At 35.6% G+C, this 27,578-nt stretch overlaps 1 protein-coding gene across 4 annotated transcripts in view; it reads left to right on the top strand.

The window, feature by feature from the left end:
* Window positions 1-27,578, top strand: part of sh3pxd2b (SH3 and PX domains 2B) — a 59,818-nt gene that overhangs the window by 1,004 nt on the left and 31,236 nt on the right. For all 4 annotated transcript variants that reach the window (XM_038302205.1, XM_038302206.1, XM_038302208.1 and 1 more), the window contains exons 2-4: window positions 3,456-3,536; window positions 12,605-12,680; window positions 25,412-25,488. In XM_038302205.1, coding sequence (XP_038158133.1) covers window positions 3,456-3,536; window positions 12,605-12,680; window positions 25,412-25,488 — 234 coding nt within the window. The remainder of the gene's footprint in view (window positions 1-3,455; window positions 3,537-12,604; window positions 12,681-25,411; window positions 25,489-27,578) is intronic.

The following is a 27,578-nucleotide window of genomic DNA, read 5'->3' as shown; positions in this document are numbered from 1 at the left end:
CTTTAAATTCTTTTTCCTCTTGTAGATTTTCCACCAGTCTCTTTTGACTACTAAATAGTAGTGTTGCACCGATACCAGTATCGGACGGGGCCCCGATACTGCCCTAAAATTGTGGTATCGGTATCGGCGAGTACCAACAAATAGGGCACCGATACCATTTTGAGAGCCATAAGTTTATTCAACTATTGTCACCCACTCCTGGTAGGCAATAAAAAGTTCTACTGGGTTCACTTTGTATTAGATTTTTTCCTGCTTCACAAATGTAGGCAGCAGCTTGACAAAGCCGTGGTGGCAATTATTTTACATTATTATGGTATCGGTATCGGCCGATACTGCACAGCCAGGTACCGGGTATCGGGGCCAAAAAATGGCATGGGTGCAACACTACTAAATAGTACTAATTTACCAACCATAAGTATTAAGCTTTGCATTGCCTTCAATACCAGATTATTTTATTTCAATATTTTATCTCTACCCATTGCCTATTAAAGGGAATGTGGGCATATGACTGCAGTAACTAATATCAGGTTTCATAAGATAAAAATAGGGAACAGAACCAATATTTTACATTTGTTATATATTTATATATTCCTTTACAACTGAGTACAAATGCAGGGGATAAGATTATTCTTTTTTTTTTTTTTATCAGTATTAAATTTAGTTGTTTGGCTAAAATAATATCCATGTTTAATATAGGCCCACTAAAATGTCCAAACCTAAATCTGGTTAATATTCTTTGACAAGGTATGATAGTCACTGCTCAGAAGCTTTTTCCATCCATCTGACAAGACAAAAACTGATAATTTATCGATTTGCAAAGCTGAAATAAGATTGAATGGTTTTAATAAACCTCTACAACTATTCAATTTTCAAATGCATATTGTTCATCGGTAATGCTTTCTTTTACAGTACGTCAGTAACCATGTAATAAGTTGGTAATAACATAGGAAGTTACACTATATTACTAGGTAACAAAAAATACTTTATAGAGAATTTTGGTAAGAGCTGTGCTTCAAATTTAAGGCAGGCAAGATAAACCCAGGTAACTCAGTCAATTCATCTACAGCAATAAATCAATGTGTTGTTATTTAGTAAAAGGCAGTTTATTACTTGGCATATAACAGAACACCAAACCTAGAATACAGCAAGCCAAACTTCATAACTACACTCTTATTTATATGTAACTTGAGTTCAGTTTTATAATGCTATATTTACCTGATCATAGGTTACAATTTACTTTGTAATATGGTGGTAGGTGGTGGCCAATAATAGAAACCGTTATAAGCTAATGGTAATTACCCCCAAATATCTCCATTGCTACATAGTAACATACACTTGTAATAATTACATGCCAGTAATAACTTAATTTTTGGGTAATTACCACATTTTTCTTGTTACCAAGTAATATAGTGTGACTTGCTGTGTTATTACCATTTTATTATATCGTTATTGATGTTCTGTAAAAGGTGCTATGAACTCCTTTGTGTTTGTCTGTCTGTTCAAATCCCATTAGAATTCACTGACGTTTAAGATTACGGTGTCACAAAAATAGGAAAAGTTTGAAAAGATATTAAGACTTTTGCAATGAACTGTATGTCTGCTTTCACATGTACCAAACAGTCAAAGCCTCGAGAAAACACATTAGGCTGTAGCATCTCATGCTTTTTTATGCATCAGGTCCTTCAGTGAACTCTGCAAAACATGCCTTCAGGCATGACCGGCCTGGAAGTCACACCAGCTATCTTATGCCATCAACCTGACTGCACATGTGTCACATGTTGACAATAGTCCTCATTACAATCGGTTTGTGCAATAGAATTAGGAGAAGTGATCTTATAGCAATTTTAGATTTGTTGAGTCATTAGCTGATGATTTGTATGTTGCTATCATGGGTTAAGTGTTCAGTTCTGCAGCAATCAGAAGATATTAAAAATATGCAAGCAATTCTATTCTGTCTTTCAGTAAGACCTAGACCATTAGTTTGATGGACAAGAATGTCAAACAGACAAAGCTTCATTTCTAACTCTTTTGCATTTGCAAAACAAAGAATCCTCTGTTGTTTTTGCTGGAATTGCTAAAGTGGGCGCATTTGCCTTCATATGAACAGTCACTGTAGACCATATGACAGCATGTGAGCCAGAAGTCTAACAATGAGAGCCACATAACAGGTATTTGTGTTAGTTTAGCATCCCTGTATCCATGCTTCTGAGAATTTTCTGCTTAGCATCCATGGTGTTCTGTACATGTGATAAAAAATAAACTTGGGACAAATGGGCGGGGGACCGCTGTGAGTGTTGGTGGTGCGGACGCAGTGCTTCTGGCCCTGTGTCTTCTCCATCTGTCTTTTTACTCTCCAGTGCAAACCATGTGGTTTCCCTTTGCTTTACATTTTTTTCTTTAAATTTTTCAGAAATCTAGGTTTGCTTATGATCTCTTTTACATGCACTGGTTTATTTCATACTAAATCCATTTTCTCTCATTTTTACTCGCATTATAAAGACAGCACAAATCAAACACTAATAATGACTGATTATTTGCAAGCTTAGCCAGTGTCCACCCACTGGAATGAATAGCCATGGTCTACTGCAGCTCACTCAGCACATCTCAAACTTGGCTGCTTGGAACATCAGTTTAACCCATTAACATTTGTTCTCTTTATTGTTTGGAATAATAGCTCACTGCCTGTTCTTTATGAGTATACTGAGTAAACTCAGTATAAAACTCTTTCACATTTATATCAAAACAGTTCCCCTACATCTCTGTTTAGAAATCTATGACTATGCTGCCCTGCAAGAGAGAGTTAGGCCGGAGCAGGTCTGGGAGCAATGCCAGGAGCAGCGAGCCAGACACAGTTAGCCACCAGGGAGTTTCCAATCACCTCCCTCTTCTCTGCTCTCATTTTTTTTGTTGAGATAGTTGAGGGCATGCTCTACAGTATATGTCTGCTTCCTTTAAACCCTGGTGATTGGCTTGAATCTTGCATTTTTTGCTACAGTTTTCAAATGAAGGCAACAGTTGGTTGCATGTTTATCAATATATACACTAATTTTCTAATAATGTCTTTGCAATTTGTAGATATATTGGTCCATTACATAACTTATGATGTCAATTCCTGCCACAGTGTTTGTCTCTAAAGCCGTTCTAAATGCATTTATACATGGTTCAAGAGACAGGAAGTGATTAAAACACTCAAGGAAGTGAAATAATAAAACATGCTGGTAATAATAGTTATTGATGCTTTCAGCCAGAGTGCTGTCTGCCTTCCATGCACAGTCCTTTTAAAGTTAGAACATTTCAATATTGTAAAAAAAATGAAGATGTGATTTGAAACAAAAGGTTGTCTTCGTTTGGTTTATGAAATAGTTTGAGATAGACCAAAATGAATGAATGAAAACTGCAATATATTTTTTCTTTCATATGTAATAAAATAATCCTTGTTCCTCTTTTTTTGCAAGGTTTACATCATCAAAGTGTCCTGGAGTGATGGGAGTACAGAAACCATTTACAGGCGTTACAGCAAGTTCTTTGACCTCCAGGTGAGTAATTGTGTTAGTATGTCATTGTGTGGCTCTGGTTAAATTCCTGTACTTATCCACATTTGGTCTGTGGATGACCTAAACTGCCTGCAGGGCTCAATGGAAAATCCTAAATTAAATTAGTTTAAAGTCTTAATTTAACATGCAAACCCCAAAACACTACACTTCTCTTATTCTGAAGGAAAAAAACTTCTATTTCAAATGCAAGATGAGTGTTTATATAGAACCAGTCATACACAAGGCAAACAAAAGAGAAACATTAACATAACAAAATCGGATTTTGAAGAAAAAAACATAAAAAGATACAGATGGTAAAGTGTTAAGTCTCAGCAGGATTTTTCAATCATAAGTTTTCGTAAACAATATTGTTATCTGTTCCTATTAGAAAGAAGCAATAGTTTATGCACATTTCAAGGTTTCAGGGAGTTTTTTTCCAGAGCTGAGGAACACAGAAACTAAATGTCTACTAGCCTTGTTTAATTCTGATTTTAAAAGTACTGAATAAGCAGGTGTCTGAAGAGCTGAGAAACCTAAAAGATTTAAACCTTACCAGTAACTCAAAAACATATGTTGGCTCAGGTCCATTCTGTGCTTTATAGACCAATTACAAGGTTTTACAGTTTATCCTTTTATGCATAGAAAGTCAGTGCGATGAGTTTAAAACTGAAATGGTATGATCCACCTGGTGTTGGTTGGCAGCATTTTTGATGAGCTATAACTATTGCGTCATATTTATTTCTAAACGCCTGCTAGCAAAATAAACATGCTCACATGTATGTTAAACGTCTGTACATGGTTTATCTACCACCACACAACAAAATCAAAAAGTGACGCTTTCGAGAGCGCAGCCATCTTCGAACTTGGCCGCTGGATAGAAAATAGTGCTTGCGGTTAGATCCTGAGCACGATCCTAAGCACACGTGGGAGGAGCTGGCACTTACTTTTGGAAAGTAAGCTTGTATGAGCGATGCAAACAGCAACTTTTAAACAGAGCGTGCACGAGGAGAAATTGGCTCATGCATGTTCTCACATGCATTTAATAGGCGTTCGCTCTCAGGAGCTGCTACAGGGTTGTGCATGTGCATCCTTTTTTTTTTTTTATTCGTGAAAATCCTCCACTATACCTTTAATATTGGACTGTAGGTTTGCACTGCAGTTGCCATGAAGAAACTTACCAATAGGATGCTTGTTGGATTGAATGTCAATAAAGTAGATGCCCATCCATGACCCAGATGATAGTGATAGATGTCAAATTAAATCGTTTGAAGCTTTAATATCAAGAGCCAATGCCCTATTCTAATGCATTTTCTTCCCCTCTACACTATAGTTCTTACTAAAGACAATTGTAAAGTTGGTAAAATATTCCCATAAAGACTTTAGTTAACTTTATAACCCTTCTTCCAAGACGAGTTGAAGCTGCTGTGGCTGATTAATATGAGGCACTGTTGTATGAAAGGCTGTTTTATTAAGAATGAGATCTCATTAATGTTCATGTATGTATTATGGAAAGTATTTATAATGGAAAGTGACACTTGGCACTAAAGTATTTGAGAGACCTCTCCATCATAGAGGCAGTTTCACTCTTGCCCCACCCATATAACACCACTAATTAAACTGTGTGAGAGGACTGAGAAAATATCTTATTGAAGTTAAAAGAGAGACATTGATGAATGGAAAGACTGCACTGATGACCACAGAAATGTCTGAGTCATTTGAACATCACGGTTCTGCCAGTGTGTGCTTTGCACAGGGGGAAATTTTATTAGTATCAGTTCCCTTCTTCCGTTGAAGGTAATGGATCTTTAGAGGCCAGCTGCATCAAAGCTCTGAGAATGTCAGCTGTAAATCAGCCCATATTGAGATTGCTTTACTGACCAGCAGACAGACAACCCCAAATAGTTTCAATTTGCATTGGAGTCATGCTATGTTTCATTTAAGTCTCTGAAGCTGCTAGTATAATGTTAAACCAGCGACAGTATTTCATCACTAGTTGCATCCATTTAAATTTTTTTTTCTTTTTGTGCAGAGTGATGGATTGTTATAACTCAGGGTTCCTCAATTGTGGCGTAGGTACCACATCTGCTCAGGTGGTCAGCTTTGCTCGGGGCCCCGCCCCTGCTGATGTGGTCACAATATCTAAATCTAAGTTTTAACTTCTTATTATTTATATTTGCTATTATTTTATTTCTTGTTTCTTGTTTCTTTGGTGACCTAAAGTAGTGGAAAGTAGAAAACAATCATTTTCATTCTAGAAGGAAAGTACTGCGTTCAAAGTAAGACTGAGTACTGCCATTTAAAAAGGTGATAAAAAAAAAGTCTAATTTCTTCTTTGTAATGTTTTTATTAAGACGAGGGCAAGGGAGGATGAATGGAACATATTTCAATTTGACTTTCATGGAGATTTTAAAGAAAGGAAACAACAGTTAAACTACTTGTAGAAAATGAACGGTCGTTGATACAAAGTTAAAAGTAGTGTAGCTTAGTATGGGTAACTGGCCAAGCTTAAAAAGGCTAACCTTTTAGCTACTGAGCACAGCTAGGCACAGGGCTACCCAGCTCTGCTCGTTTATACCATGGTCTTACAGTTACTTGGGTCACCAAGAACAGATATTTTCAGTTTTGTTATCCATCAGGTAAAACTAAATCATCAGACAAAATAACACTACAGATGCTCTTGACTCGACACACAGATTATGTTAAAACTAGTGTTGCGCCGATGCCGTGTTTTGGCCCTGATTCCAATGCCCGATACCATACCGATACCATCAGTTTGAAATTGATGAGTTTGTATACCAGTACATATATGAAGAACTGCATACTACTTGGATGTAAAATAATTGCCATCAAGACTTTGTCAAGCTGCTGCCTACCTTTTTGAAGCAGGAAAAAGACTTATACAAAGTGAATCCAGTAGGACTTTTTATTGCCTACCTGGAATGGGTGACAATACTTTAGTTGAATAAACCTTTTTGTTGGTACTCGCAGATGCAACACTAGTTAAAACTAATAAAAACAAAAAGTTTAAGACGATAACATTGTGTCCTACAATCTGCTTTTTGATTCACTCTCTGTAAAAAAATAAAAGCAATATTTTTCATCACGATCACTGAGTCCTGGACCGGCCATTTTTGCCCAAATATAGTAACACCTCACTCCTGTCATCTTCCAGCAGTGACGTCATGGTGTGGTAAGCCTAGCTACTAGACATATCTGCAATCAACAACAATTATTTACGACTTTGAGAGGACTTCACCATTGAAATTCATGATGGCTATAGTTAAACTGAAAATGCCCACGTGCATGGCAGTTGGATGTTTTAATACATTCGGTAAAAGCAAAAAAGAAAATTTGTTATTTCACCTTTCCCATTCATGATCCACCACTGGTTCATCGTTGGATTACCAACTTTAAGATTAAGGATTTGCCATCAAACTTCTGGCCAGAGAAAAAGCACATCATTAATCCTTTACTCTCTGCTTCGCATAGTGCACTGGTTGTCGCACATCATGGATAATAGTACGTTGTGACAAACACCAGATACAGCACTGGGACTTGATCAACAGCCGATACCACACTGTGACATTATAAACCAGTAGGTGGCAGTAGTATTCTTTAACAAATATGGATGTCTCCGGTAAAGCACATTAAAATTAAATTACTTTTCATTAAAAACACTTATCATTTATTGAACATTAATAATTTCATATTTAAAGTACTTTCAAAAATTTGTATTCTGAATGTGACTGGACTTTTCCTTTATAGAATAATTTTTGACAATGCAGTGAGGGATTTCTTTTTTTTTTTTTTATTATATTACCTCTCTTGATATGTCACAATTACTGTCATTGAATCTGATGGTATTGGCAGAAGTATTTTTGGTTGGGGTTTTCCTGCCTGACCTCACCCCTACCATGCTATTCTTATGCTTCCTGCTTTGTTGACTGTAGTTAGGCAAAGCAATATTTTCAACCAGCTGTGGTGTTTTGATACAAACACTGAAAGTCGCTCACATTTGACATCAGGCCAGGTGTCTGGCCAACACAGTGATGCTAGACTGAAATATGTAACTGTTCTCGCTAACTGCCTCTTCGTCATTTCCTGTCATCCATCTTTTCTGTTGGCGATTTAAAGCAGGTTTGAGCCACAAAATATTTTTCTCACCAAAAACTTATTTATTTTTTAAACCTTCAAGAAATCTAATAAGCAGTGACCGAAATAGAAGATTTTAATAGGCTACTGAGGGCAAGGCAGGAATCAGTGTGTACTGAGGGGTGGCCAAAAGTGGTTGGCAACAAAACCAGTTTAGGGGGAATCTACACTAATCAAACTGGAATGGCAGAAACCTTAACATGCAAAAAAAAAAAATAATAATCTGATCGTTTTATAAAAAATAATAAAAAAGAAAGAAATCACTGAAGACAGGGCAGGTATGTTAAATAACCCCTTGCTAATAAATTTTAACACATACTTGTAAACCTAGGCTGTCTAAGATAATAATGTAGGGTTGTTTATCTGTTGTTTATTTGTTATTATATTGAAGACTCATGACTGCAGATGTCTCCTTAAAACACAAAAACATGTTCAGAAAAGAGTATGGCTTCTGTATTAATCTTTATTGTTAATACATTGATTTGAATAGATAATTACTGCATTTTTGTTGTCAGTTTAGGGTCAATATTCTAGCAGTTAAAATGTCAAATTGCTGTAGTTAGGACATTCCACTGCTGCCACACTTTGGTTTAGAGGGGAACTGCATGTTTGAATATGTTTAATTATGTCCATAAACTAGCTGGTAGTGGTGGCCATTAAGTGGAAAAGATGGCCGTGGCCATCTTCTGTCCCCAACCTGCAGATAAGCACTAATGAGTTCTGGTGTCTGGATCTGAACATACGTATTTATGAACTACTAAGCACGCGTTTGTACTTAACAAGGTTATTATGTTTTTTTATTTATTTTTTTGTATTTATTACTTTTTTAACCTTGACTAGAGTTGCCATTGCCATTGAGTTGAACTGGATGTTGGTCGCTTCTGAGAATCCACAAAGTCTATCTTGAATATAATGCTTAGATTGTTTGCTACGTTGGACCTATTTAACATCGATGCGCTTGATGTCACATCCGCAGAACAGCTGGCGAAACAACCGACCCAAAGTAATTATAGAAAATGGGCTACAGGCTTATAGATGAATTGCAGCTAAACTACTAAGTCTAGTAACTCTCATTCTGTTTTAGACTATGTTTTAGTTGTTAAAGGTAAAATAAAAAGGCTATTTTAAAGATTTTCTTTCAGTAAAAATTTACATAATGTATCTTTAAAATTGGATGGTATTAGACTTTGGAAGAACATGCATTTATAAAAGCAGTACTTGTTTTTTGCTAATACAAAGCCAGATAAGTTACACATTTTCTCCGTAAGTATTTAGTGAATGATATATGTGGTTTTTGTATTTATAAACTGTTTAAAGTTATAAAACTGGCAGGTTAATTTGCCTATCACCTCTGTCACCTTTTCCACCGTGATACCCGATCAAAGGCAAAGCAACAAATTACTAAGCTTGTAATACTGTACTTTTTTTTTTTTTTGAAGTAAATTTTTTTTTTTCCAAAGCAACTTATTATGATTATTTCACACATGTGGGAATCACTCCCTCACAAAGCAGGTCTCATGTCAGTTCTGCAATAGGACAAACACTGCATCCATGATGCTTTAAACAGCTAAAGACCTTCCCTTGGAGCATGAACAGTCTATGTTGGATGCATGACATAGATTACATTTTGCAGGAATGTTACTTTCTGTCTCCAGATGTCTTTTTTTCCCCTTTGAGTGGCTCTGATTACAGAGTAGATACAAGTTTTAAAGTAGACACCGAGACTGGGATATGTTTGCACTCCCACCCAAACACATGGGAACAATTACACTGTGTGGGGCATTGGATCCTCTTTGTCTCTGTCAGGCTGTGGCTGCCTCTGTGTTTATCATGGCATTCCTAAGGTGATGTTGTGTCCCTGACTAATATCCGACTCTTTAGCAGATGCACTTTGAGTTTAATCATTTTTGCCCACCATACTGTTTTAGAATTTTCTCTCTTTTACCACTTGATTTTTTTCCAGAGTCCTCCATTTATGATTTATCCTACAGATTTCTATTTCTTGGTTTTATTTTGTATGGCACTAGTGGCCTTAATATATTTGTCAGTAGAAAAGAAATGTGGGGAAGACATGGACCAAAGGTTTCCAAGTCTACATTTAAACCCAGGACGGCTGTGTTGGAGGCTCCATGTATAAATATTTAGATTAAATATAGATTTTGAAGTTCATTCTGAACAGTGCCATCCTATCAGTTAGTATTTCAGGTAAAAAGGCATCCAAAATATTCAAACCTAATTATATGAGTTTAGGTTGGCAGTTACAATTCCATTTATTTTTAATCTTTTTAAATATTGATTTGACTGTAGATATGGACACATTTAGACAAGTAGATTTTGTCTTACTTTTAAATACTGAGACACATAAGCCATCATTAAATGGGAAGGTCTCTTGTGTTTTCCATTTTGAAGAAAGACTTGCTGAACTAACCTTTTGAGTCATCTTAAGTATTAAAATCTAAGAACTCATAATTATATGTATTTTGGTGTCACCTTTAACAACTTCTATAAGCAAATGTTATTACCTTGTATAACAACACTAGCAATGCCATTTTACAATATTTTTAAGAATTTATTTATTCATCTTTACAATGATATATCAATTTGTGTGTGGGGTTCCATACCAAAATGGATTAAATCCATAGTCTGTAATTAACTCAGTGGGTTCAACCATATCTTCAACTTAATTTTGAAACCCTTTTTGCTTCAAATTTATTAAAAATAAACAAAGGACCAAATTATTTTTTCTTTATTTGTTGAAACTGCTGATATGGTGGGCATTTATTTTTAAATTTGGAGTTTCCTAAGTTTGTAGCCTTATTCGTGATATGTCTTAAAGGTATATTTAGTTTATAATTCAGAAGAATTTTGGAGAGGGAAAAATAATTCTGCTATTTCTCTGTTATCCATCCTCATTTACTCACTGGTTTTGATGAAATCTCCAAAGTGTTAGCCTTATTTTGATACCGAAATTATTATTATAGAGCCTGTAGCTGCTAAGAAAAGAAAAAAAATATTTTATTTCAAGTACAGACTTCAAGAGAACCCCTTGGTGCTTAAAAGGTTAATCTTAAAGAATGCCAACTGTGGAAAACAGTTTTACTTTCCTGTAGTATTCCATAGGGCTCATTGGATGAAACCTGCATCCATGTGATCCTTTGCAATTTAAAAATAGTATATAGCAGATGAACAAAATGTACATAGCTACAGTTGAATTTTTATGGCAGAAATAAAAAAAAAGCCATCGAGGTTCTATTTCTGACTAGACTCCTAAAAATTCCTGCATTCTAAAAATGAATCCCATACCAGTCAAGATTTTGAGGGTACCAGTGATGGAAAGAATGGAAGCAATCTTCTAATAACTGGTTAAAGCATATTGTAAGGAACTTTGCTTCAGGCCCTTAAATATCTCTTGAGCTCTCCATTATTTAGTAGCCAGGGTCCTGTTGTGATTGCGTCAGTGTGTCTTAAACACCATGAGAAACATAAAGTGTTCTCCACACATATGCTGTTTTTGTTTTTTTAAGACCGATGCTGATTACTATAAATCACTAACCGATCCCCAACATGTGAGATAAAATCTTTTTTTAAAGCTGATCTTGCTTTTTCTTTCTCTGTTAACATGCTAAAAACATACTCAGGTCTTAATTTTAACAAAATAAAGAAATATTTACTAACAAATCAAAGAAAAACAATTAACAATGTTTATTAAATTAGGAGAGCCACATAGCATGCACGTTAAAGCATGGCTACTGAATAATCTACTTACAGTACACATGAATGATGCCGAACGAGGTCTGATTTATTGGTCTATTGCTAACAAGAAACTCAAATTTAAAATATTACTTTTTCGTTTCAGTATTAATGGTATCGTTGTTATTAATACATGCAAGGTGTCTTTTTAATATTTAAACATTTAATAAATGTCTCAACCACTCAGTATGTTGGTTGTTGCTTTAGAATGACTATTTAATGAACACAGTGTTTTCCTTACAGTTATTAGTCAAGTTAAATCCCCCCGTCGACACTCAAAAAAACAAAAAACAAAACAAAAACTATAGGTATCTGTAAGGCTGGATTAAATCTTTTTAATTTTATTACATATGATGGCAATATTCTTTATTCTTACAGGGTGTTATATACTATATTTAATTTGTTGTCTTTGACTTATGTGTCAAAATTTGAATAGGTTAACTTTGTGGTCCAACATTCTTTTTTTCATATTCTTATTTTAATTATTCTTTTTTTTTTCATTGTCTTATACATTTATATGTATTACTTAATTAATTTCCTTTGCATCACTGCAATGTACCTATTTGTTTTCATGTACAACAATGCATTGTCTTGCTACAAATAAACTTGCTTTGCCTAGTTTTTAGGAAAGCTTTTTTTTTTTTTAACAAAGTTTCATAAAGAATTATTAATATTAGTGTTACTATTAAAACATAGCATTTGTGTACCTTAGTAGTTATTTATTTAGCTGAAAAAACTACACAATTAATTTCAGTGAGACAATAATTAAGGGTAGGATTACTTTTTTTTTTTTTTATTATTAATAATTGCTGTAACAGAGGTCAAGAATAAAAAGACGAGATTTAGAGCCACGAAGAACCACATTTCATTGGGATTTTTTTTCTTTTCTTTCTGAGATACGATGGAAACAGAAATATTCCACTATGTCAGTGGCTCCTGGCTGCTAACAGCGCCCATGACTACAGCAACATATGAAGCCCAGTGGTAAAAAAGAAATACCATCAGGCCAGAACATTCCTGCCCCCATTGGCCGGATTTACTGTAGCAACTGCTGATTTATAAAAATTGACTTCCTCACCACCTGCAGCTATCCTGTTTCATCAGCCTGTAATTTGTGAATGTAAATACTATCTGTGCTAATAACTTTTGAAACATTTTGGAATTTTCAGATGGAATTGCTGGATAAATTCCCTGTGGAAGGAGGCCAAAAGGACCCAAAACGCAGAATCATTCCATTTTTACCAGGTGAGAGTTAGAAATCTTTATAACCTTTGGATATGTGCCACTTCATACAAAACTTAAAATCCTTAAATTTGTCTTCCATTCAAGATGGTTTCTTTATTTTTATTATCCCCACTCTATCAGAAATGCAGACATAAACTACAAAACACAGACTTATTGATAACCTTTAAACAAACAGGTATATATTTTGTCAAAATTAAAGGAAAAACAAAAAAAAGCACAAAAGTACCATCCACCAGAACCCCCCAAGGACAATTAACCCTTTAAAGCCCGATCCAAGAATAAAACAAAACAGAAAATTACTTTTTTTTGGTTTGAAGTCCTTATTTGGCCTTTTAACAAAATATGTAAAAAGAAAATACAGAAATAGATTTTTGATATTAATAATTTATTACTTTGCGATAAGTCAAGATTATTTTTTGTGTAGTCTTCTGCCCTCTGTTATCAGGTATATCTGATTGTGTACAATAGGATTTTGAGCAAAGTTTTTACCATTAAATTATGCAAAAGGTGTCAGACGCAAAACATTTCAGAAACCGTATGTATCAAATATGATACATTTGGCATTACAGGGTTAACACCCCCCCTGTGACCTCCTTGGCCAATCCAGTGGGAGGGATCAGAGCCACCTTTTGTCCCCCCTAAAGGCTGATTAAGGCCCCGTCCACACGAAGTCAAAATGAACACGAAACGCTAATATTTTTCAGAACGTTTGTCGTCGATATTGCTCTGTTCTTCCTGGAGATATTCCAGAAGAAGAAGATTCTGTTGTAAGCCCGACAGCAGGGTGAGTAGCATGAGCAGCACACAGTACGGCGCCATTGTTGTTGTGATACTGTGTCGCACATGCGTGTTTAGAGGCGACGCTATGACGCATGCGTGTAAAAAAAAAAAAAATGCGGTTAGAACTTAAAGATGGAAACGCGAAAAACGGCGTTTCAAAATCTTCCCACTCTGAAGGCCTGATAAAAAAAAGATCGTTTACAGACCCCTGAAACGCCGGCTTCGTATGGATGAGAGGCTGGTTTGGTGAAAAATGTGTGCGTTTAGGCCAGGGTTCGGCTTCGTGTGGACGGGGCCTTATGCTTCGAAACTTGGTCGTCTGCGTAGGTGTCGCAGTGAACACAGAGACCCCGCCCCCTCCGCAGACACTCTGCTGCTCCTCTCCCAAAATTGTAGGTGACCGCAGACAGTGCCGCAGACAGGAGGCCTCTGATGGGTCAAATCTACATCTGCTCTACTCATACGTATTTCCTGTTTAGTGTCTCACCGCCTTGTTTTGTTTGTATGACTGCCATTGCGGAAAAGACCGAGGTCACGAGAAAGCTGGGACCCTTTTTCCACCTGGATCCTCCGCTCTTTTTCGCCCTCATGCCCCTACGTTTTCGGACAAACTTTTCCCCACTTCCTCACCGCCTCGGCTGTATCTAGACCCACAGCTAGTCTGTAATTGTCCCTCTTGTGTTATGGCGTGTAATAACATAACGTAGACCACGCTTCAAAATTGAGAATAAATCAATAATGTCTACTTCATACCTGCGACAAGCTCACTGCGACACACTGCTGCAGAGTATAACTAGCCCTTAACTCTTTGTTAGACCTACAGTTTATTCACCTAAGCGCTCCACACCACTAGTTAAAACTGAAGAAGCCTTTTGGATGATAGGCCAAACGTCTTCTAGAAAACTTGGTGTCCAGTTGCCTAGACTAGAACTAAACTGAGCTTTGTCCAGTTTGACAATAACCTGGATGACTGAGAATCTTCACAGATAAAATTATCTGTATAAACAGAAGTCATGGGCTGTACCTCGAAAAGTATCTTTAAAAAATTCCGTAAAAGTTCCAAAAATATCCACTGGACTTGGTTTCCAAGATTTGAAGACATTTCGCCACCTCTCCAGGAAGCTTTCTCAATTCAAATGTGACATTTGTGACATTTGAATTGAGACATTTGTCACATTTGAATTGAGAAAGCATCCTGGAGAGGTGGCGAAATATCTTCAAATCTTGGAAACCAAGTCCAGTGGATATTTTTGGAACTTTTACGGAATGACTATGACCTGGATGACTGAGAATCTTCATCAGCATATCTTTAAAAAAAATAAATAAGATGTATCAAAGTAAACTATATACAGGTGCTGGTCATAAAATTAGAATATCATGAAAAAGTAGATTGATTTCAGTAATTCCATTTAAAAAGTGAAACTTGTATATTATATTCATACATTACATACAAACTCATATATTTCAGATGTTTATTTTGTTTAATTTTGATGATTACAAATGACAACAAATGAAAATCTCAAATTCATCATATCAGAAAATTAGAATATTGTGAAAAGGTTCAAAATTGATGGCCCCTGGTGCCACACTCTAATCAGCTAATTAACTCAAACCACCTGCAAAAGCCTTTAAATGGTCTTTCAGTCTAGTTCTATAGGCTACACAATCATGGGGAAGACTGCTGACTTGACAGTTGTCCAAAAGACGACCATCGACACCTTGCACAAGGAGGGCAAGACACAAAAGGTCATCGCTAAAGAGGCTGGCTGTTCACAGAGCTCAGTGTCCAAGCACATTAATAGAGAGGCGAAGGGAAGGAAAAGATGTGGTCGAAAAAAGTGTACAAGCAAGAGAGATAACCGCACCCTGGAGAGGATTGTGAAACAAAACCCATTCAAAAATGTGGGGGAGATTCACAAAGAGTGGACTGCAGCTGGAGTGAGTGCTTCAAGAACCACCACACACAGACGTATGAAAGACATGGGTTTCTGCTGTCGCATTCCTTGTGTCAAGCCACTCTTGAACCACAGACAGCGTCAGAAGCGTCTTGCCTGGGCTAAAGAGAAACAGGACTGGACTGCTTCTCTGATGAAAGTAAATTTTGCATTTCCTTTGGAAATCAAGGTCCCAGAGTCTGGAGGAAAAGAAGAGAGGCACTTCATCCACGTTGCTTGAAGTCCAGTGTAAAGTTTCCACAGTCAGTGATGGTTTGGGGTGCCATGTCATCTGCTGGTGTTGGTCCATTGTGTTTTCTGAGGTCCAGGGTCAACGCAGCCACATACCAGGAAGTTTTAGAGCACTTCATGCTTCCTGCAGCTGACCAACTTTTTGGAGATGCAGATTTCATTTTCCAACAGGACTTGGCACCTGCACACAGTGCCAAAGCTACCAGTACCTGGTTGAAGGACCATGGTATCCCTGTTCTTAATTGGCCAGCAAACTCTCCTGACCTTAACCCCATAGAAAATCTATGGGGTATTGTGAAGAAGAAGATGCAATACACCAGACCCAACAATTCAGAAGAGCTAAAAGCCACTATTAGAGCAACCTGGGCTATCATAACACCTGAGCAGTGCCACAGACTGATCGACTCCATGCCACGCCGCATTGCTGCAGTAATACAGGCCAAAGGAGGCCCAACTAAATACTGAGTGCTGTACATGTTCATACTTTTCATGTTCATACTTTTCAGTTGGCCAACATTTCTATAAATCCTTTGTTTTTATTGGTCTTCAGTAATATTCTAATTTTCTGATATGATGAATTTGAGATTTTCATTTGTTGTCATTTGTAATCATCAAAATTAAACAAAATAAACATCTGAAATATATGAGTTTGTATGTAATGTATGAATATAATATACAAGTTTCACTTTTTAAATGGAATTACTGAAATCAATCTACTTTTTCATGATATTCTAATTTTATGACCAGCACCTGTATGTAGCTGGAGGAAAGAACAATGAGTACATTGTGACTTTTCTCCAGCTGTGTATGTAAACAAACTGTATATGTACTTGTCTTAGCCTTACGCTAAGTAAAAGGAATGGTTACTCTCATTTCTTTAAAAAAATAGAAGTTATAACAGTGCTTTCTGTGTACTTGACCAACTTTAAATCCTTCTAAAAGGATTCCTTCAAGGAAGGGAGAAAAAAAAAGACCTAATCCACAGACTCCACCCACATGTCCCCCACCACGCAGGCATGTGATGGCTGGAAGGAAAGTATTTTTTTAAGTCTACGCAGGTCTGGAACTCATTGAGAGAGGTCATAGTAAAATCACACCCCAGATAAAATGTTTGAGCTTTGAAAGAAGGAATTGGGATAAAAAAAAAAAAAGCTTAAGTTTTTCTTTATTTAAACCTTAAATTAAGAGATTTTCTCTGGAACTTATGCCTACTTTCTGATAATTCTCCTTTTAATCTCTTCAATTTCCCAGAGAAACTACTTTTTGTAAATCTGATATATGCTCCTTTCTTTCTGTTCTTTATGATGTTTACTCTTCTTGTAAGCTTTTAATGTAATATTAGAGAATAATGTACATTAAGTTCACCAATAAAGCAGGATGAAAACATTGGAAAACTAAGCTTATGGTAAGTGACTCAAAAGGGGAGGTTTTGAAGAATGTGAAGGCTCAGATCATAGATCAGATTACACCTTTTGTTCCAGAGGGTTCAAAAGTAAAATTTGTCAGAGTTCCTCACGTTTCCTAACAGCCACTAAAGTCATTTTCTACAACGAGAGTATGGAATGAGGTCAGCATTACCCTGCTCTGATGTCTGGTTGGTTAAAGGCATTGATACATTTATACTCTTTTAGTATCTCAAGACACGAGGGGGAAGGTTTTGCTGTCTATGTACAGAGTGGACTGTTAAGAATAATTAGCTTTTTGGTTTGTTTTTTCAGCTTTTTCAACCTATGGCTTGAATGCATAATTTTTTTAATCGTTGAACGAGCAAATGAATGAAAACAAAGAAGTGATTACAAATTGAATATAATGTTAGATGGTTCCCAATCAATTTATTTTGGATTTACATCTGCTCCCACTTTGCTTTACAATATAACCTAAAAAAATAGAAAAATTAATAGCTTTATTGGTGTACAAAAGGGTTAAAAAAGGTTACTCCAAGTAACTTACAAAGGTTGTAACTGGGGAGCCTTTTTTGATACCTAATCTTGAATACACAGAGCCAGTGTTACACTGGGTGTTGATGGAGATATTTTTCATTTATTCTATTTAAATGTAACATTTATGATAATACAATTCATGCAAAGCAACTTTATTTCCATAGTGAATTTCATGTTTATCTTTATAGAAAAATAAAAAAATAGATTGTCAAAAGAAGCATTAAATATTAAACTAAGAAAAATTATCCAGTAGAAAAACCTTCAACAAAGATTGTTGCCTTCGACTGAATGATTAAAGTTAGGTAATCTAGCAATCAAGACAAATACATCTATTGATATATTTCAAACATGTGTTCATTTTTATGCTATGATATTAATACGTGTTTCTTTTACTATTTACATATTCCACAATTTTTGTCAAATTTATTGTAAAAAAATAAGTCCTTCAACAATGCAAGAATTGGCCTTTCAGGTCATTATATCAATTGGACGCATCAATCTGATACATAGTAAAGTTAAATAATTACAACTCCTTTTCAGGATATCTAATATGGCATTTTGAAGGTTGTGCAGCAAATCTGTCATTGAGACCTTCCAGGCTCCTGGTGGAATGTCTGTCTGTGCTCATTGGTCTGTTTAAGCTCAGTGTTGATATCCTCCATGATGTAGATGATGTGTTTATTGTGGTAGTTTTGGCGTGTTTTCTTCCGGTTGAGATGATGGCTGCAAGTAACGACTATTTTGCAAATAGATTAATCCGTCGATTATTTTTACGATGAATCGATTAATAATCAGATAGCCAAAGATTCCCTTTAGGAAGATTTTTTACGAAATTAAAGTAGGTGAAACTAAATCTTTTCCCCTTGAGGAGTTCTGGATAGAGCATATTGACAGACATTTTGTTTTAATCTTAAATGCAAAATGTTTTTTATATTTTATAAGTGGGTTGCTCTGTCAGCTAAAGGCATGTTTTAGTTTCTATACTCAATTTAACTATTAATTGATTACTAAATTAGTGGAGGTTTATTTTAATAATCTATTAATAACGTTTAAAACGATTAATTGCTTCAGCCCTAGTTGAAATAAAACAAAATGGACAACTGTTTATTTACTTTTAACACAAAACGATTCAATAGACGGATTATCATTGCTTATAAGATGTATTAACTTTTTGTCAAACGAAACCGCCACAACTGAACCTGTTTGTGCTTTAAGCAGAGCGTTAACTCTTTTGTTGGCCTCATGTTTTAATTCAGGATTTTTATTAGTCGTAGATATATTTTAGTAATAAAGCACACTATGGATCTAAATAAAAAAGGTTTTTAACTTTTATTTAAACAAAACCTTTATAGTCTTCTGGGAGTCTGTTGCAGATAAGAGGACATATGAACTAAATGCTGCTTCTCCATGCTTGGTTCTGGTTTTAAGGATGTTTATTGAGCATAATTTCAGCCTTACCCAAAGCAGTATATTATTTATGGTTTTGCAAAGAAGCAAAAACTCAGACATTTTGGTAGAATTTTATATAATCTTTCATTAGAAATAAAGGGAATATACAGGGTTCTCACCAGGATTTTAATCAATGTTTTTATAGGGACGGGGAGTTTTATTTGTATTTATTTATTTGTTTTTTTCCCCGTATTTTAAAGTTCCTTCTTTGCTATCTTTTTTAAGTTAAGGTAATTTGCAGCAGTTTAAAATCTTTTTTTCCACATCTGGATGGAGTTGCTGACATGGAGTCCTCCATGCTCTGATTGGTCGGCTTTTCGTCTCAGTAATTTCAGACACCATGATGATCCACCTCTTAAATCTTCAGTCTCTTTTCATTGGTGATAGAGGTGGATATGGCTCGACTGTCTGCTCTCTGTGCGTTCACTCTGTCTTCAAGTATAAATTATGTTTTTTTCCATCTGTTTTTATTCCGTTTTGAAATCTTTTGTCATTTTGTTTAGCATTGAATCAGTTCTTTACACCACCATCTCCAATATCTCATCTTTGATTACATTACCAAGTCCACATGCAGCAGCTCTAATTCTTCCTTTGTCAGCTAGATTGATAACCTTTAACCAAAAAGCTATATCATATGTGTTTCTATTTGTATTTCCTTGATGAGGATGTGTGTGTATTAGGAGCAAAATTACTAATCTTAAGAAATGAATGTGAGTGTTCTTAATCTGATTTGAACAATTTGATTTATCCATAGTAATCTGTCAAGCTAAATATGTTGATGGCTTGAAGCCAAGTGTGAAGCTAATGAAGAAAATCTGAGATCCAGTGTGGAAAAACGTCCAATAATTTGATTCAAAGACAGATAAGATTCAAGTAGACCTTGAAATACAAAATGAATGTGTTCACTTACACAAGAGTGGCATTCGGATGTAGCTGCAGAGTTGATTGATGCATGAGTAAACTTCCTTATTATTACTGATATTATTGATAGCAACGCTAGTTTTAGTCTCTCCAGTCTAAGTACAGATTCCATAAAATGGCCACACTATTATTTAAGCCACAGTGTTCACAGGTGTATGAAAAAAGATTTGACCTGTATTCTGGAAATATGGTGTTTCTACTTTCCTTGAGTTTTATCTAGTCCCAAAGAAAGACATTCTTGAACTTGTTGACTATTACTGGCTATATCTATTTTTTTTTTTCTAAAAAATAAATATTCAGATTCAGACATGATAGTATCAGCAACAAAAAAATCTACTTGAAAATGCATAATATAGCAGGGAGTCTGTTGATAAAGAGATCAGCTTAAAGCCCAGCTCTTTGGATAAGAGGTGAGTAACACTGGCCTTCTCTGTGTTGCCCTTACTGTAAGTCTCTTCTCCTAATGCCTCAGTCTTCCAAGGGAAACAACACTTGTTTGATACCTTTGGTCCCTGCTGGCGCACAGATTAGACCATAAAGTCTAGCCTGTCTCTCAGCCATGGCTCCAGGGCTCTGCGTCTCTCCTCCCCCAACAAGCTCTTTTCATCGGCTGCATCTACGAGCTGCCTTGCATACAAAGTGAGCAGTGTTGAGTCAGTGCTTCTCTCCTGACCCCAAAGAGCTTGGAAAACCTTCAAGAACATGTTCTCTTTTAAGAAGGATGATGGGAAAAATGAGAATGGAAAGTAGGAGTGCAATTACTCATGATGACTTAAATATCTTTAGTATGTGAGGGATGTGCAGCTACCTCTTGTCTGTTTTTAAGGGGAAAATGCAAAAAAACCCAACATTTTTTCAGATTTTGGATTGGTTTTGTCTACTTTTGGTTCAGGTTTTTTTGCCTTACCTAATGAATTAGATTCATAGTTTATTGAATCTAAAAATGCCTGAGGAAATCGTATTTTTTATATATATATATTTTGTGTTATGCACAGTTATCATTACTTCATGACTTGGGTCTTTAGAAGGGAATTAAGTTCATTAATCAAAAAATAAGGACCCTAATTTAGCCTTTAATAAAGGTAATCATACAAGAATGTCTGTTACATGGTCCATTAAAGTCAGGGGTAGAACGAGATATTTTCCCATATATAGTTTATCATAATAATTTTATTTTTTTCTAATAAAAAAAGTGAAAGTAAAGAACTTTTTTTTAAAAGCAAAGCTAATTTCTTTAAAAATGACCATCTACTTTTTTCCCCCCATATGAGCAGTTAGCCAAAGTATTTGCATAAGCTTATCTTTTATGTATTTAATCAAATATTATTTAAATCTTCTTTCAAAGTCTGAGTGTTTTCTACTACATGCTAAAGGACAAAAGGCAGTATATTTGAACTGGTCTTTGGTTAGAGAATTGCATCTTTTGATATAAATACAAATAGCCCTGATTTGCATAACATTGCAGAAAGTGCGTCTTACAAATTCGTATTTTAATCTACTTGGACAGAAAGCCTCCTGAAACCAGTATTAGGACAGTATTGAAAATAACTAAATGTATCATTCTTATCAAAATGTATGAAGAGCAGTTTGAAAAGTAATCTCCTTACTATTCTGAAATGAAAATATGCAAAATAGAAAATTATAAATTTTTTCACCAGGATGGTACAGAGATGGCAAACAGTTAATACATTACTCAGCCAAGCTCTCTCTGTTATGGCATTTCCTGTGGTATTGTGACTGTGTCTGTTAAGACTAATGGACTGCTGTTTGAGTAGTTAATAGTGGGATGGATTGCATGGCCTGTGTGTGCTGTAGATGACTAAATATGTAAGATCTTAGAGCTTGTCTCTGCCTTAAAAGTGCATAGTCATGTTATAATGCATATTCTAGATTTGAACACCAGTAACACACTCTTGTTGCATTTAAGATTTTTCTCAAAGACATTAAGGGCCGGATCTATCAAAGGTTTGCGTGTATAAAAACGTGAGCTATTTCACTGCGCACGCTAAAAAATGTACAAACTGATCTATCAACAGCGTGCTAAAAGGATTTGGTCTTTAAAACGTGCTAAATAGCGCCTCTTATCCATTTAGTACTTTTTCTGCAATGAATATGCAATATGGGGCGTTTACACGCAAAAGTGCGTCTTGTGGTAGGAGAACATGTAAATATATTAATTTAGCACTCGCAAAGTGATTTATTAAACCTGAAAGCAATTTTGCTAACGGTATCTGACTCTATATTTAACACGTATCAAAAGAAGGTGCAAATGGTCTGTATGCGTAATTATGCACACATGGCAGCGGTTATTGCCGCAAGAAGGAGACATTGAAATGAAGCAAGGAGACGCAGAGAACGCATTTTTTCACTCCGTGTGAATATTTTTGGAATGAACGAGGAAACGATCAAAACATATCGTATATCCAGCATTGACATTTTGGAGCTGCAATTCCAGTGATTTGCTCCTCACAGAGCGTCAGCTGTACTTGTTCCTCAATGCTGGTCAGAGGCATCTCATCTACTGTGCCCCCTCCTGTTTTGTTCGCAAATGTTTTGTTATATGCCAGTTTTTCTTTGGTTCGCCTTCTAATATCCTGGCATCTTCTTTTTACTTCATCCACTGTTCGCAAGGTTTCACCAACAGCGTTTACTTTATTACAGATTTGTTCACATATAGCGTTCCTCTGTGTGACAGTCACACTTTTTTGCTGTAGCTCACTTAAATGTTTGTTGGCTTCATCCACCAACACCTCCATTTCCATGGGGTCGAATTTCCTTTTGCGCTTTCTGCTGTCCAAACTTGCCATGCCGCAAACCACCAAACGCGCAAAACCATCATTTAAATAGGGCGTCTCCAACAGTTTTGCACCTGCCACCAGTTACGCAATCGCTCTTGTTAAATCACCCGCAAACCATGGTTCAGCCCCTCGCGCAAAATTCCAGTTTGCGAGCGCAAATTACTGCACGCAAAATTGGATCTTGATAAATCCGGCCCTAAGTGTTTTATTTGTTATTTTTTGTATTTTATGCTTTGCTCAAAATTGACTTGTTAGTAAATAAAAATAAATGTGTAAATTTACAATAACAAAGGTAGTACAATGCTTAGCATATTTGGCAGGGGTAAACAATGAAGTATCTTAACATAATTAAGAAGATTCTAATATCCAGTGTTGAAAAATGCAAAAACATAAAAAATCGCATGCGGCGTTGGACGGCCCTCACAGCTTTTCGCCGCGAGGCCTATTTTAAGCATGGGTCCCACGCACTGTCGCTACTGTGTATCTTCCAAGCTAGCCGACAACTTCCACACTTCACCACTAGACGAGTAGGGGACAACCTCAGCTTTAGTCAGGAAGTGGTAAACTCCAGATAAGAGACAAAATCTAGCAAAAATCTTACTTTTGTGAGGGAGGCCATGGTCACTTCCTAATCTCAATAAAGTGATGTCACCAAATGAACATCCAAGCTTGTTGTTCACAGTCTATGGGTAGACCCTCAAAATTTGGAGCAAGTATGAAGATAAATCAGGGAGATATACATGTTCAAAAAGTCAAATGGGCAACAACAAAAAAAGATTCCAAGAGGAATACAACTCGAATAGTGGTCGAAATACATTGTAAATGTTTTTGTTCACTTAAGAAGGAGCTCAAGCTGGCGAGGCAATAAGATGTGGCTACAGAGTAGATGGATGCGTGAGCCAACTTCCTTATCAATACTGATACTTTTTATAGCAATGCCTCTCAAATGCTATTTCTACAGTCCAATTATAAACAACATAAAAAGCATGATAGATTGATTGGTTCTTACCTTGATGCAGTGTCCCTGTTTGCATTTGTTAGAAACAGAAACTTTCTTTTTCCTTGATGTTCTGATAGGAGGATCTGGGGAGGATTCACCAGAATTTAGAGCTCCTGTAGATCAATTTACTGAATTAATATGGGTTGGTCTTCGACCACGCTGAGTTGTTGCTTTACGGTGAGACATTGCAGGATGTTCAGGCTTTATTAAAGTAAGTAGTTTAAGTAGTTTTTTTGGTTTTTTTTCAGTGTCCTGTCTGGAAATTTGTTGCTCTTTTTGGCACTTTATAGAAAAACGAGCCCAACAAATTTTACTCTCACAAGTGGAGAATGATCACTTTTCACTATAGTGCTCTGTTTGATTTATGTACCTAAACAGTTTTGTTATGATTTACATAGGAAATAATTCATGTTATGTGGACACTACATTGAAAAAGTAGAGGAGGAGAGAAATAAAAAGGGAGAAAAAGTGAAAGAAAGAGGAGACAGATGAGATCAATTGACAAACCTTCATCAGTCTGCTTCAACACTTGCAAAAAGTGATGTTAAAAGAAAAGCACAACCAACTGATATAGCACTACAAATACAAAACAGCAACATACAGTATTAATCAATGCGGAATGCATAAAGTGGGAGCTGAAGACAAAAATTGGATTCTGCTGGTGTCAACTGCCAGGAGATGACACCACATTGTTTTTTATTTCTGTACATCATGCCAGGAGCTAGAACCTTATTTATTGAAGATCCTCTTATTTTTTTAAATTTTTTTCTGTGTAGGCACACATAATAACTAAATAGGTTTTGAATAACTAGTTTCAACCCTATATTCAGTCTGTTTTATTGTCTTTAGAATTCAAAGGACAAGCATCTCTTTTTTTCTCTGTTTTTAGAAAAAAAAAAAAATCATACAAGAAAAAAGACATGAAAATCTAGAACTTTAGTCACTTAAGCGTCAGATTTAAGCAGCTGAAGTTGGTAACTCCCTCTGTACTTTTTTTTTCTTTAAACACTTGAATATGAATTTGAAATATTCTAAAATCCATGTCCCAATTAAACTGTATTGTCATGGAGCTTTCTTGACCTTTACTTTTCTTGTGCCCTGCTTAAAACTGACTGTGCCACTTTACTGGCAAATTTTCTTCACACTGAAGGGGAAAAAATATGGAGAAGCAGATTGAAACTCCCTCAGTTGGGCAGTATTTTCATGTCAGGGTTTTTTTTTTAGTAATTTGTAGCGATATTTGAATTTCCTTATGGTGACCCAATGTGTTTTTGCAAAACTTGGAAAGAAAACCTTAAACTTTCATGCATACAGTACATAAGCTGTCCTCTTCAAATAATTGATTGATCTCTCAGAAAGGTCAGCTATTCACATGATTGTGTTCTGCATCTTATTGTGCCGTCAGATTCATTGATGAACTGTCTGGATTGCTTCTTCAAACTGATTTGTCTGTCTTGTTTTGTTTTTGATCCATTTTTGCTCTTTCTTTGTATCCTTTAGTGGCTTAAAAGTTTAACAAACTGTTCTTTCATAAGTATTATCTAATTAAATGCAGATATTTAGCAGTGAAATTAATGTGGTCCATAAACGTACACCGTTTGCATTAATAGCTGAAAGAGATTAAGCTTGACATGCTTTTTTTCATGTTTTTCTTTAGGAAAGATTTTGTTCAGGAGAAGCCATATCAGAGATGTGGCCATGAAGAGACTAAGGCCCATCAACGAGTACTGCAGGGTGAGTTTGATGACTTGTACAGATTCCAATCTCTTTTCAACTGAAATTACAATAAAGAATTGTCAAAACAAAAGAGGGAGGAACTATTTTCCATCCATGTTTTATTATCTTTATTATAAACTAGATCGAAAATTATCCTCTGTGAACTAGATTTGAATAATATAACATATTGCAGTCGTCATAATGTCAATTGTTGCTATATTTCAATCACAGAGATCTGTGTAGATATGAAATGTGTTACGGTATTATACTTCATGGTACTTGCATCTAAGCGTAAAAAGATGGATGGATGGATGGATGGATGGATGGATGGATGGATGGATGGATGGATGGATGGATGGAAATTTGAATATGTCTTATACTTTTTGCCTGTTTGATATAGTTTGCCTTAGCTTGAGGCCGATACTTCATATTTATTTTTAGTAATCATAAAAAGGGTTAAAACAGCTGAAGCCAATTGTTATGCTATTTTAATAAGTAAGAAATGGGTCAGAAAATATTTCTAAAACTATGAGGTGTTTTCATGATGGTATCTAGCAAAAGCGTTGCAGTCAGACATTTTTCTGATATTATACAGCCATTAATGTGAATCAATAAGAAGAAGACCGTATATACAGTAGGAGGTGTTCAGTATTGACAAACATTTTTCCATTATTTAGTTCATATTTAGATGACAAAATTTCTACATTTCCAAAAACTTTTCAGATAATACCTTAAAAGTCCTCAAATGGTAATTGATAAATGACCCTCATTTTCAGTAATTCCATTAAACACACGATTTTGCCAGTTTCAGCTCTTGTATAGAATATTAAATTACCTGTATCGTCCCACACTAAGGATATTTGGGTGTGTCAGTGGTAAAACACATAAACACTAGATTAAGTAGTGTGGGGGGAAAAAAGCAAACTGTTTTAAGCTGTAAAGCTGAAGAGAAAAACTGCAATTCCAAATAGGTGATGAGCCATACAGTAATTAGATAAAATGCAATGTTCAAAGACAGGAGTCAGAAAACTGTGCAATATGCATGATGTTGCAAACACAAACTACCACAGAGCCTACATTTTTTCGCTAAGTTATTGGTATGGATGCAATATAGGTATATGAAAATAATGTCAAATAGACTATTTGGTTAATAGAAAAAAAGAAAAATCATTAGCCTTCAGAAAAAATCCAAAGGATAAAACATGTAATTTGTTCTGCAATTATAAATTTGCAATTGTAATTTAATGTTATAAACAACATAATGTTTTAAACAACATAAACCATATCCTTACTGCAAAATCTCATCAAGTCAAAATTAGTTATGCACCGATCTAATACCTGGATATCATTGTTAATAAATAATATTAAGTAAATGTATATCTCTTTTATTTATTACCTTTTTTAACAATGATTATATCACGTCAAAAGCCTTCAATCACATGGCAAGATATGTGGTTCATTCATACAACAGTTGAATTGGATTTGGATATCGGTCGATAAACTCAGCCCAGGAATCGCTATTGCAATGGATTGGAAAAAAAACTTGGTCTGTGCATGTCTAGTCAAAATGAAGCTGTACTGTTTAATAAAAAATGTATAATTCTTTGGTTAATTAATGATTAATCTTGGTTCAAAACAAGACTAATTGCCTCACAGGATATAACAGGATCAAATGTCTTTCTTTCTTTCTTAGTTTTTTGTTTTGCTCCGCTGTAGCAGAAATAACCAACCATCAATAATAGGGGTGTGGGGAAAAAATTGTTTTGGTGATATATCATCATTTTATGGCTGCCCGATATAATATCAATCTTTCAGTTTCTAGTATCGATTTTTAAACCAAAACATTTTTGCCTAAAACTATAAGAGAAAATGGGATACCTCTGCACCACTGCTCTGACAGATGACGCTGTGGAGTCCTTTTCCTGTGTGGCGCCGCACCATATCTGTAGTTGAGGCAGTCACAGTGGAAGACGTGGACTGACTCACACCCCAAACAACATGGATACCAAAATAACTGATAAACATTAGCACTTTGTTTTTTATGTATACATTTAATTTTGATCAAGGAAAAAAATATTGCAATATATAGTAACATTGCAATATTCTGT

The sequence above is a fragment of the Cyprinodon tularosa genome, unplaced genomic scaffold (genome assembly GCF_016077235.1).
Source record: "Cyprinodon tularosa strain WSP-4 unplaced genomic scaffold, ASM1607723v1 ctg484, whole genome shotgun sequence".
Taxonomy (NCBI): Eukaryota; Metazoa; Chordata; class Actinopteri; order Cyprinodontiformes; family Cyprinodontidae; genus Cyprinodon; species Cyprinodon tularosa.
Note: the sequence above shows the minus strand (reverse complement) of the source record. Positions and strands in the feature narration are given on the sequence as shown.